We start from the raw sequence: 12,773 nt of genomic DNA on the forward strand, positions 1-12,773 counted from the left end.
ACGTGATGCCAGGAGCACTCTCCCCCCAGGAGTCACAACCAGAAATGTCTCCAGACAGTGTCAAATGTTCCCTGAGGGGCAAAAATCACCCCACTTGAGAACCGCTGCTCGGGTTGGGTTATCTTCAATTTAGTATCACCTGGAGAACGCTAAAAAACACACATAGATTCCTGAGCTTCCCCTTAGGCTCCTGAACCTGGAAAACAATATTCTATCTCCTAGACGCCAAGCACTGTCCAGAAACCCCGACCTTGTCTAAGTCACTTCTTTCACAGATTAAGAAACAGAGGTCAGGGATGTCGCTTATCTTACGGAAAACGGGATGGTATTCCCAATCTCCGCCCTAAATCCACTGCTTCATGGGGCTTGGGGATCCAGCAGCCCCTTTGAATGGACTCATGGCCTTGGAAGGTATTCGCTTCTCCAAGAAAAACAGCCCCGACTCTTCAGCCTTTTCTGATAGAGCCTAATTTCCAGCTGTCGATTTCATTCTCCCTTCCCAGCCCTCTTCACATTCCCTTTTAAATTGCAGCTTATTAAAGAACATCCTTTTTTTACCCCTTGCTGAAATCCCCCTCACTTTATGCTTGTCAGAGAGCAGGCTGAGCTGGGAGCACAGCTGAGAGTGTCACCTGCATGGCTGGTGTCTCCGCGGCTGTCCCTGACACCTCAGCTGTCTCCTAGAGCAGCAAGTGCCTCCCAACTCCCACCCCCAGGACGGCTACCCAGTGTCAGGGAGCCCCCCAGCCCCATCAGAGTCCAGGCCAGCTTCCACCCTCTGCGAGATCCCCCCACTAATGGTCCTGCTGCTGCCTGCACCCCAATTCCCACGGCTGGTTCTCGGCAGCCGGGCTGTGGCCAGGAGCCGGAGGGCGAGAGGCAAAGAAAACCTGCTCACACGTGTTTTTTGGAGGATTGCTGCTTGGGAGGCGGGAGGCAGGACAGGCGAGGAAACAGGCTGTCCTGCCCAGGGGAGGGGCACGGCCCCAACCCGAGACCCTCCAGGGGCTGCGGAAGCCGCTGTGGGCAGCTTCCCATCTCTGGACGCAGCCACTGGTCAGCTGGGCAGTGGGAAGGATTAAATGAGAAAATTCACAGGGCCTGGCTTCAGGCAAGTGGGTTTTTTACAAAGAAGGACAAAGAAAGATTGAGGCAAGGTTCACAGAAGGTAGGTGGGAGAGAGACCAGGAGGCCGAGGGGGCACGGATTATGAGAAAGTCAACGAATGAATAGAATTGTATCGAGGGAGTGGGGAGAGAATGCATGAGGCAGAGAACGAGGCTGGACAGGGTGGGAGGTTGGCTGTGCATCGAGTCACTATCCCCCCTCTTCCCAGACCACAGCAAATGGAATCAGCCACGGGGATGCTGGCTCCACTTTTACAAGGGCTGCCAGCTCGTGGGAACAGAGTGGCGGTGGAGAGGCTGTGTGTGCACCCTGGATGGGTCAGAGACCTCTTCTGGGCAGAAGGGCAGAGTGGGTCAGAAACCACTAATGGACTAATCCTACCATAACTGCTCACCCGGTGCCCGGCTCCAGGCTGTTTTAAATGCAGTGTCCTTGATTCTCTCCAGGAGCTTTAGGGTGTAAATACTTTATCCTTATAAGCCCCAGTTTATAGACAGGGAAACTGAGGCTCAGGGAACTTAAGTGATTGCCCCAAGGTCACACACATAGAAAGGGGCAGGTAAAAGGTTCAAATGTGGGCCTGTCTGGCCCCGAAGTTAGATGTCTGAATTCCAACCCCCTTGTTAGTCCCGGAGCCAGAGCGTATTCAGACCCGGAAAGGAATATAGGAAATACAATGCTCACCTCATTTGATGGATGAGAAAACTGAGGTGGGGAGGGGCAAGGAGTGACAGGCCTACAGTCACGGAACAAGTTTGTCAGAGTGTGGACAGGATGCTGGTCGTGCACTTCCCGCCCCAAAGTACTTTTTCTTTAGCACTGCCAGCTGGAAGCAAGTACCTGGAGTGGCCGGACAGATGGAAAGAGGAAAAGAGAAACAGGGAAATGGGGACAAAGAAGCGAGCCCATTAAAATATCCTGATGGAGATCTCTACTGAGCCTCCTAGTCAAAGGGGGCAGAAAGTGAAAACCCATCCATTACTCATTAATTAATCGGATCCTTCATTTATTCAATCAACAAACATGTGCCAGGCCCCACTGAAGGTACGAAAATAGCCAGGCCCAGGCCCTGTCTTCTGGAGCTTGTGTAAACGGGGCCTTCAAGGCCGTTGCTGGCCCTGGGGTGGGGGAAGCAGGCAGCCCACTGGTTGAACGCCTGCTATGGGCCTCCTTAAGGGAGCAGAGGAGTGAAGGGCACTGGGGGCGGGGCAGAGGCAGGGCGCACCCTGAGCCCAGGTTCCCAAGGGGAAGGCCTGGAGGCTGGGAACACCAGGTGTGCGCCACCCCCACCCCTTAACTGTAGGCAGATCTTCCTTTCCATTTTTTTTCTCTATACAACAGCTTAATTTAATTAAATGCAACAATGAATTATTTCTTGACTGCTTAGAATAATCTTTCACTGCTCACCCACTTTTGGGGGAAGCACAGGCTCTTTGCCTGGAGGTGGCGGCAGGTGTCGGCTGTCACAGAAAGAGGCTGTGGGGAGAGGGGCTCTGGCTTGGGGCAGGAGGTGGGGAGGGGCTGCTCAGGGCAGCCAAGGGGGCAGAGAAGGGCATCTGGATGGCTTGTCCCTGCCCTATCCCGAGCCTCGTTTTCACCTGGCTCATGTTTTGAGCGCCTGTGCATGGATTAGGAAAAGGCACATCCTGGGGTCCCCACCCTCCCGCCCTCCCCGTGCTCAGTTTGCAGCTACAGCCCCCAGTGACCCTGCCCCTTGGCACCTCTGTGCAGCGCAGAATCCGCATACTTGCATGGGGGATGCTGCCCTCCCCATCCTCAATCAGGCCAGAACTGTCGACGCAGGCTTTCTGGACGGCTAATGTTATATTTCTGCAAACCAGATACCAGTTCTGTAAGGCAATGGGGGAGGGGTGAGTTTTACAAAGAAATCTTGATTTATGGCCCCACCCTTTTTCACATTTAGATTTTTTTTTTCTTGGCTCTGCTTTAAAAAAAAAAAAGGAAAATGTGAAAACCCAGGCTAGACCTGAGTGTAGTGCAGAGGAAAGCCGAGTCAGTGGGGTTGTGGAGCCCTGGCCCCCCGCCCCAGCAGGAGCCGTCCTTCTTGCCTCAGCCAGCAGGGGGCAGTGTCCTCTGGGTGCCGGGCTCGGGCTCATCAGGGAGGGGGGCCGTCCTGGCCACAGCAGGTCAGGGTCTGCCACAGCTTCCGGGGCCCCGTTTCATCTCAGACCTACTGCCCTGGGGCAGAGGGTGCCTGGGCGCGGCCTCCCCAGAGCGCGGGACCCTGGCTTCCCCTCTCGGGGCCTCAGTGTCTTCTGCTATCAACGCCAAGGAGCCCACCTGGACGCTCGAGTGTTGTGGCCTGTGAACGTCAGAGGGTCGAGACAGTCCTTGACCCCCACGACAGGTTTCTCCTGGGGGCCTGGGGACTCTCCCAAGCTCAGTAAAAGGAGAGGGAAGGAAGCCCCGCTTCTCCTCGTTCCTCATGAACTTTCAGGAGGTGGGGGCAGCCCAGGTGCCTCCTTGACCCCCCTCCCTTCCTCCACTGTCCCCCCAAAAGGTTAATTACCAAATCATCCCGTCAAAAGAAATTGCACTTTTGTGCCTTAAAGACCAAACTTGGCTTCAGCAACACAGTTATTTATGGTCTTTAATAAGCATTTCCTGGGTGCGATTAACCTTTATGCCAAAGTCACACTGGGAATTGGGATGGCAGCTTTGATTCCAGCCATGCTCTGTGTGACCCAGGGGTAGGGGCACAGGCAGCCGCTTGAGCAGGCGGGAGCAGGCACGAGCAGGAGGCTGTCGGACCCTGCCCTCCCGGCCCCACCTCCTCCCGGCCCCTCTAGGGTGCTGCTTCCCTCTCCTGTGCCCACCCCTTCTTTCGGTGCCCTGCCCTGCCCTCGGCTTCCATCTCCCTCCCCGTTCATTCATCTTCTGTACAATGCAAAATTGTTCTAGCCCTCACTCAGCCACCAGGGACAGTTCTGTGACCTTGGGCACCTCACCTACCCAGCTGTAGGAAGGGGAGGGTGCAGCCTGCCCCCTGCTCTCTGCAGCGCAGTGCCCTCCGTGTCAAGGGCCCAGTGGGTTCTCGGGCAGGTATTTAAAGTGGGGCTCTCAGCAAGCTGCAGCACATCCTTTTCCAATCCAATCCTGGAGGTTTGGATCTTGGAAGAGTCAAGAGATGTGCAGCTGAGGCCAGCTTTTCTTTGGGACCTCGGGGCTGCCAAGCTGGCATACAGAAGTGAGGCATTAGCTAGTGAGGGAGCCCAGCGCCCTGCCAGCTTTGGATTCTCAATGCCATTTTGTTTTTTTTTTCTCTACTAACTGTTGGAAAATGGCAGATCTCACAAAGTCTTGAAAACTTGATTTCTAAAAAAAATGGTTCTGAAAGGAGAGCTGGCAGCAAAGGCAGGCAATAGAGGTGACGCCAACAGAGAGGTCCAAGAAAGTGAGGGTTCTCATGCCGAGCCACTTTGGGGTTGGTTTAAGAGCATGTTCTGTCCAGCTCAGGCCTCGGATGTGACCCCATTCATCATCTGCTCCAGTCAGCAGTTCTACCCCGTTATTGAGTGCCATACCTAGTCGAGAAGCAGAGAAACAGAGAACCTGTACAGGAAGATGGCAGGAATTACAGGGTCCTCGTGGCGCTCCCCCGTGTTTGTGGACCCTAGATTAAGAACTCTCAGCTTTAAAAGGAAACATGAAATATCCATGAAAGATCTGGGGCCCTTTCCTTCCAGTGCAATAACTGCCTCCTGACGGAGAAAGAAAACTGTAGTGAAAGACGAAGAGAGATTGACCGAGGGTGGGAGGAAATACACAGGAAAACGCAGGACTTCTTGTGAAGCACGATGCAGGCATAAGCCAGAAGCCTTTACAAACACTGCACAGAGCCGGAGGTGGGGAAGGCACAGCCTCCGTCTGAGAGCCGACCTTTCCTGAGAGGAAAGGTTGGTTTGAGAATCTTAAGAAGCATTTTCTTTGCATAATGCAAAACCGTTCCTCTGTGGGTAGGAAATGACTCCGCGAACCATCACGTCCAAGAAGGAGATGTGTCGGGGCTGGAGGCAGCCGAGGACAGGCTGGCCCTTGGCCCTCTGGCATTTGCTTTGGTTTTCTGATGAGGCTGGAGTTGCCCTGCTCCTCTGTAACACCCAGAACATCGAGATGCGAGACTAAGAACTTCTGGCCTGATTGCCATCAAGGTAGATGGTTAGGTTGTAAGTGCTGGGGCCCCAGGTGGGCTTCTCACACTTGGGAAGAGCCCCAGGCCTCCATTTGTAAGCTTGGCAGACATCCAGGGTCGAGCCCAGGTCCAGAGTGCTTTGGGGACACGGGGCCAGTTGATGGGGTAATGAGCTTGCTTTCCCAGGGGGCAGCCTCTGGAACTGCATCTCCAGACTGCATGGTCAGCGGGCGCAGGGGTGGGGCAGAGGGCAGAGAGGGCACCGAGAACTGCATGGGCGAGGGCGTGGAGACCCCGAAAGGACCCAGCAGGTTGGGGAAGTGATGAATGATGCCATGTGAATAGAACACAGAGCGCTTTCAAGGGGGAGCTGAAAGGCCGAAGCGCAAAGCGCGAAACATGGCTTAGGGTTTGGATGGATGATGGCGAGTGGTAGGCAGCTGGGCTGGTATTGCAATAGTGAGCTTCCTGTTTCTTTAGTTTCCCCTTGGCTGAGCTGGCTCCAGGAGCCCGATTTGATTCTGTGTGAGGAGGGATAGATGGCAGAACCAGGGGTGGGGCGAGACGCTGCGAGCAAGGGCTCCTGGCCCCTCTGGCCACCCCCCTGAGCTGGACAGGACAGAGAGCAGGGCCTGGGTCCGTCTGACGGTGCCGACTGAGCAGGGCGGGGCTGGCAGGGAAGACGCTTGGCTCAGCTGGCAAGAGCCACGCCTGGCCCGGGGGCTGCCTCCGCTCTCTGTTTCTGTATTTTCTTTTGGAAAATGAAAGTCAAGATATTTCTCCACCTCTCTGGGGATTGTGAAGTCTAATTACTGATTAATAAAGTGTTGGAAGGTGCTTGGACCAGAGAGATGAATGGGTTTGTTATCATCACTCCTGAGTTCCTAGAACAAGTTAGCCCCAGAGCGTTTGCCGGGTGTCCCGGGGGCTGGGCACTGGGTGGGGGTCCGGGTTGGAACGTATCCAGGGACCTGGAGTTTAGGCCAGGACGTGACAGAAGAAGTGTGCCAGTGGGGGACATTCCTGGAATTGGGGAGGTGTGGTTGGGGGTGAACAAAACCCACCGAGGCCTCGGGTACGGCGGGGACAAAGCCAGGGAGTCATCAGGACCAGCTGGGACTGGCTGAGGGGGGCTTCCTGCAGCAGGCGGGGAGGGCCCGGGCTGGAAAGGAGAGGGGAGCACTGGATCACATTTGGAACGTGGGGTGGGAGGGAGGGGAGCAGAGCCCAGCGCTTCCTCCAGCAGCGGAGGGCCCTGTTCTGTGAGTTGGAGGGGGCCGTGGGAGGGAGCACGTTCCCTGGCAGGTGAGCACAGGTAAACTTGCCTCTGGAGAAGGGCAGGCCCCTTTGCTTCTAAAGACTGAGAGAAGCCCTGAGGCTCAGGAAAGGTGTGTGGGCAGGAGTCTAGGGGGAAGGGGGGCAGGTGGCTATGGGGTGGGGTGGGGTAGAGCCCAATTTGGGAAGAAGGCCCAGGAACACTGCAGGGGAAGGGGGTGAGGCATTCACCCTAAGCGCAAAATTTAAAGAGGTGCCAAAATACTCAGTAAGCAAGATAAATAATATTTTAATATTATTACCAATGTTTCCTTTTTGCTCCAACCTCCCGTATGGATCAACACAGCACTGCTACGGAGCCTGTATTTATTTAAGATTTTGATGTTTCGTTCATGGTGGGTTTTAATTGCATGGTATGTATCTTGACTGCTGAGGTTTTTTGGAGCCCCATTCAATGTTGCACTCAAGGTGAGTGCCGCACGCCCCTCACCTATCCCAGCCTGTGTGCCAGCGCTGGGGGGGAGAGCTGCATGCTGCTTGAGGGGCCCCCACCCGGGGGATAGGAGAGGCACTGGTTCTAGTCCAGCCTCAGAAACTTGCTCACTGTGGGACTGGATGAGCCCCCACCTCTCTCCCGTTCTCGTTTGCCCTCTGGGAAGTGGGGAGATTGCCCGAGACAATGCCCACCACGGCTTCCAGGTCTAAGAGTCTCTGTCTGAAGTGCTGCGGGGGATTCTGCGGACGCGTGGACTAGGCTGGCGCTGAGGCAGCCTTAGGGGACCCAGGAGAGGGTCGGAGGATGGGACGCGGGAGAGAAAGAGCAGGGGCACCTGGGTGGTAACAGCAGGGAGCTCCTCCCAGAGGCTCGCCGGGCCGTGGTGCAGCCGCCTGGGGCCTGGTCAAGCAGGCAGAGCTCTGCTGAGGCCTGGGTGCAATGCCCCTACCCCAACCCCCCACATTTGCCTGCTTCTTATCCCCTTGCCAATCAAACCCCGGGGGAAACCACCACCTCTCCTCCAACCCAAGACTAAAAGAGAAACCATCAAGTTCAAGCTGGACCACATGACCTGTTGTCTACAGGGAGCAATGTAATTCATTTAGCAAATTTGAATGCAACTAACAGAACAAAATTCCGGCCCTCATGGAGCTTGTGTGATAAAGTGCTCTGCTATTTATTAGCATCAACGACTTCTACATACACCACAGCATGTAAGCTTGGGAGAGGGGACTCTTTTTTTACAGACGAGGAAACTGAGTCACAGAGGTTAAGCATCCAAGTCTCCTTTAGCTGTAAGTCCAGGGAAGATGAGGACACATGACTGTGTATATGTGTGGGGGTGGGGGTGTCTGTGGAAGAAGGGGCAGCCTCCAGGTGTGGGACCCATGCCGCCCCTCCCAAGTGGGCTGAAATTCTGGCGTGAGAGTAACAGGAGCCTCCAGGGCTAGAGAGCAAAGGCTGTCCCTGGAAGAGGACTCGTGTATCCCTTCCTCTCTGGGCCTCAGTTTCCTCATCTGTAAATGGGCACAGCCCCCTGCCCCCAGGGGGAGTTAAGTGCCGTCACTGATGTAAATGGGCTTGGTAAAGGGTGGCGCACAATTTGCGGTGACTCATAATTAGCTGGGCGGGGTTGGCCCCCCCCCCCCAGCAGCTCATTAAACGAGGAGGGAGCACCTGCAGCTGGGGGCGAAGGGAGGCAGGCGCCCGTGGTGCTCAGCGGGCTGGGGGGCATGCTTGGGGATGGAGGCAGCTGCCTCAGGAGGCTGAGGCCCACCTCTGTCCTGGGAGCCTCCTCTCCAGGCCTCTCCAAGAGTAGGACAGCTCCCGGTGGGGCAGGAGGCCAAGGAGGCTGTGGGGTAAGCCCGAGGAGGGTCTGCAAAGAGACTGGACGTGTACAAGGGGGTGGGTCGGAGCAGGAAGCTGCGAGCCGACTGCCTGCCGCACCCGCCTAACCGCGCCCCTGTGCCCACAGGCCCTCCTCCTCCTGGGGCTGAACCCCGCCTCGGCCTCCTCCCAGGACCAGCACTGCGAGAGCCTGTCCCTGGCCAGCAACGTCTCCGGTGAGTGCCCGCACCCCCTTCCGCCGGCTTCATATGGCTACAGTGCCCCCACAGCGCTCCAGGACCTGCGCCCAGAGCCATGCCCGAGGGCAGGAACAGCACAGATTTCCTTTCCTGGGCTCTAAGCAATTCTTCCCCGCCCCACGTAGTGCTGTGTTGAGAAGGGTTCTGAAGTTGAGTATAAGTTCGGGGGGAAAGAGAGCTGCAATTAGTTAGCAGCATCTGCCATGGGCACAGGAAGGACATGCCATGCGGTTATCTTCCCAGCAGGCAGCAGGGGAAGTCATCCCAGCCCCTGCTGCTGTGAGAATCGTCAGAGCAGAGAGCTGGCCGTGACTCAGGGAGGCACGGGTAAGGGGGAGAGGCTGCTGTTTGCTGCTGTTGCCCAAAGCACATGTAATACTGACTGCCTGCCAGACACTGTTGGAGATTTTGGAGATTTATTAACCCAGTTTTCACAATGACCCTTGGAGCTATTATCCCCATTTACAGATAAGGAAACTGAGGCACAGAGAAATACTAGTAAGTGCCAGAGCCAGGATTTGGGCACAGGCAGCGTGGCTTCTGAAAATCCACACTGTGCGTCTCCCCTATATAAAATACTATATAATTACAAATATTACTTGTGTTTGTATAACTTGATCATTTACAAAGTGCTTTTGTATGACTCTTATTTCATCCTCATAACAGCTTAAAACCCAGTATTTATATGGATGAGGAAACAGAGGCACAGAGGAGCTAAATAACTCACCAGGGGCGCCCAGCCACAAGTGGCTGGGAACCAAATCTAGGTTTTGGGCTCTCCAATCCCTGCCTTTTCTAACCTTGGGTGTGGTCCCTGAACCCTCACCCTGCTCACCCCCCCCCCTGTTTAATGTGGGACCTGGGGGTGGCTGCTGCCAGGCAAGAATGGGGAGCTTCCCCCTTCCCGCCCTAAGCTCTTTAGGAGGCTCCTTGCCCTTTGGTGATTTTGTTTCCTAAGTATCTGGTTGATGCAATCCAACTCATTAACTGAGCACCTACTATGTGGCAGGCCCTATGCAAGGCACTGGAGGAAGAAAGAGGGCCTCACAGCCTGGCCCAGGAGTCCAGACCACGAATATATTTAGTAGGTGCAGGGCAAGAAGCATGCAGGCAGAGAGTCAGGCGCGAGTGTGCTCCCAGGGCAGCTGGGCCTGCGGGGTGGGGGGACTCCAAACCCAGGCAGCCACCGCCTCACCTGCTGTTCCTTCACTGAGGAGGGTCTGGAGGTAGAAAATGAGCACTGGACTTGGAGAAAGCAGACTCGGTTCCTGTGGGCAGGGGTGGGGGGACAGGGATGAGCATGCCCTTAATGTCTTTGAGCCTCGGTTATAAAGTGGGGGCAGATACGGACTCCAGGATCTGCTATGAGATTAAAGGCACTAAGTTTTATGGCAATATTTTCTAAACTAGAATGCCATAAATTCCTGGGTATTATTGTTGGTAACTTCAGCAGGCTTTTTAAAGTGCTGACTGCATAGCTGGAATGAGGGGAGGCAATTGCCACAAATTGCTCACTACATGGAGGTGGCAGGGAAGTTAGAACAGGGGTGGTGCAAAAATCTAGGAAGGCTTCCTGAAGGAGGAGTTTCAAGAGATGGAGCGTGGACTGGCAGAAGGGAGCTGGAGTGCTCTACACCCACGCAAAGGTGAGGACCAGCGTGTGGGTTTGGTGCTAAGACAGGGATGAGGTAAGAAGGGAGCCCTGGTGAGCCTGGTGAGCCTGGGAGCTGCAGCATCTGGCTGCAAAGTTGGCCAAGCGGGGCCATGGGGAACATGGAGAAGTCCTTGAGCAAGAAAGCCTGGAGTTCTAAGGGAATTACCCTGGTGGCCGGTCAAGTGGAGGGAGAGCCTGGGAGGAGGAGACCTATGCAGAAGCTGAGCCTGAGAGGAGAGGCCCTGCTCCCGGCCCCCCGGCACTGGGGCCGGCTCGGGCTCCATTTACTTGCTTGTTGTGCTCCTGGAGGAAGGACATCCCTGAGCCCACTCAGGTGTCACGTGTTCTTGCAGGCAGCAGCTTGTGATGACTGGTGTCCATTTCCCACTGATTTGTTCTCTCTGACCCCCCAGCCAGCCTGGCTCTGTGGCATATGACCCGTCCCCCTCCACAGGGACCTCTGACACTGGGCCATTTGTCTTCCAATGCCTGAGACCTGCCCAGACCAATGGGCACTAGTAGAGACAGATGGTGAGAGTGGGGCAGAGGGGCCAGGACAGATGGCTGGGCGGCTGGCCAGGGTGGTTGGCACTGAGCTGGGAGCTTTGGGGGGCCTCTCACGTGACTTGTGCCTGGAGCAGGGAGAGGGTGGGTGCCCAGGGCTGAGGTTCCATTGTGTGGAGGTCACAGACTATGCAACTCATAAAATCATGGCATGAGTATGGTGATTCCAGAAAGTAACAGAGTTATGAACTAGTGATGTCATAGACAAATGGAATCATGGAGTTAATAAGGAGTTAATGGCAATAGTAGTAAGTAATAATAGCTAATATCTATTTTGCACCCACAGTGTGTTGGACACTTAAATCTCATTCAGTCATCACAGCAAAAGGTCGGGAGGTATTTTTATCCCCATTTTCCAGATGAGGAACCTGAAGCTCAGAAAGGTTAAGGCCACCTTCGAAGGGCTCTTATCTGACCGATAAAGCAAGCCCCCCAGCAGGACGTTTCCCGAGGCACTGCTGCTTTCTACTCCTCTTCCCTCCATTTGCAGTGACGTGGGGCCGTCTGACCACCATGCTCCCATGAGCAGTCAGGGTGGGTCCCTGGGCATTTGGGCAGTTGCTCAATGCATGCGTGGAGAAGGAGAAAGATGCAGGACCGGCTTTATATATTCCTTTAACCCGCTTGCTCCCCCTGCCCCCCACGGAGGCCCAGGCGACCAGGACTGGTGAGTGGATTGATTCCACACACAACCTCAAGAAAGACCCTAAGGGGACCAGTTGCCTATGAGTGAGGGGGTGAGCCACTGACTGATAGGAATGTCAGTGCTCAGACACTCCCAGCACATGCTTGCTGCAGGGCATGTGCCCTGCTGTGCCCTTGTCTTCCCCAGTTACGCACATGGCGCCCTCCCTCACACCCTTTAGTTCTCTGTTTAAATGTCAGTACTTTAGAGACCACCAAATTAAAAAAGCACCCTTTCCGTATTTATTCCCTTATCCTGTTTATTTTTCCCCCATAGCATCCCTCTCTGGTTAACAGATATGTTTGTTTGTTTCACTGTCTCCCCACTGGAATGTAAGCACCATGGGAGCAGGACATTTATTTTATCCATTACTGTATCCCCAGTCCCTACACCAGGTCTGGCATTTCTTAGGTGGTCAGGTGGATAAACAACAGGCGTTACTCTTCCCCATCTGAACTTTAACTAACCAGAAGGGGCGCTGTGGGACAGAGCTGTGGAGAGGTATTGGCTCCTAATAGCATCTCAGCCTTTGTGCAGCTGGCTGGTAAACCCGGTTGACTATTCGCAAGCCTGGCTAACTCTGGTCTGACCTGCTCCTCACCTCCAGGGGGGTGGGGGGTGGGGAATAACCCCAGGAGAGCAGGGGAGGTTGGGCCTCTGTGGCAATGGGACATGAAGGGAGATTGGCCCAAGAATCAGAGTCCAACAGCCCTGACCATGAGTTCCCAATAGCCCTCAGGTTGAGTGACACCCGGACTTCCCTCCCTGCCCTTTCCGCTTTCCAGCTGGGAGATATGCTCCCTCTTCCCACCCACCCCCAGCACCTCTGAAATTATCTGTCTCAGGACTTTTAGTCTGCTTCTCCCGGGTTTACCCTCAGTACCTTGTCCCCCTCCGTTTCCTCCCCCACCCCCATTGCCCACCTGACTCCCTGCAGGCTTTCCTCCTCCTCACAGAGAGGTGGGGGGGACTGAATGAGCCATAAATTTGGAAATGCAAAGAGCCCCCCAGCGCCAGGTATATATAGTTGGTGTTCAACATGTTGATTTCCTCCTCCCGAGGTCCTATATCCTCCCCCTTGGAGGCCCTGATCCCTGGGACCCCCGCCCTCCACCTCTCCCCGATCCGGTGGCCTCAGCGCGGTGAGGTCCAGTGGGCAGCGCCACCTACAGGAAGGCGGCCCCTGCGGTGCTGCCCCGCTGCGGCCTCCCTGCACGACCTCTGGGCGCCCT

General features: G+C 55.3%; 1 protein-coding gene across 1 annotated transcript in view; it reads left to right on the top strand.

Moving 5' to 3' along the window:
- CRHR1 (corticotropin releasing hormone receptor 1) overlaps positions 1–12,773 on the top strand; it is a 44,786-nt gene that overhangs the window by 10,883 nt on the left and 21,130 nt on the right. The window contains exon 2 of the mRNA XM_004480567.5: positions 8,527–8,614. Coding sequence (XP_004480624.2) covers positions 8,527–8,614 — 88 coding nt within the window. The remainder of the gene's footprint in view (positions 1–8,526; positions 8,615–12,773) is intronic.

This window comes from Dasypus novemcinctus, chromosome 21, assembly GCF_030445035.2.
Source record: "Dasypus novemcinctus isolate mDasNov1 chromosome 21, mDasNov1.1.hap2, whole genome shotgun sequence".
Classification (NCBI taxonomy): domain Eukaryota; kingdom Metazoa; phylum Chordata; class Mammalia; order Cingulata; family Dasypodidae; genus Dasypus; species Dasypus novemcinctus.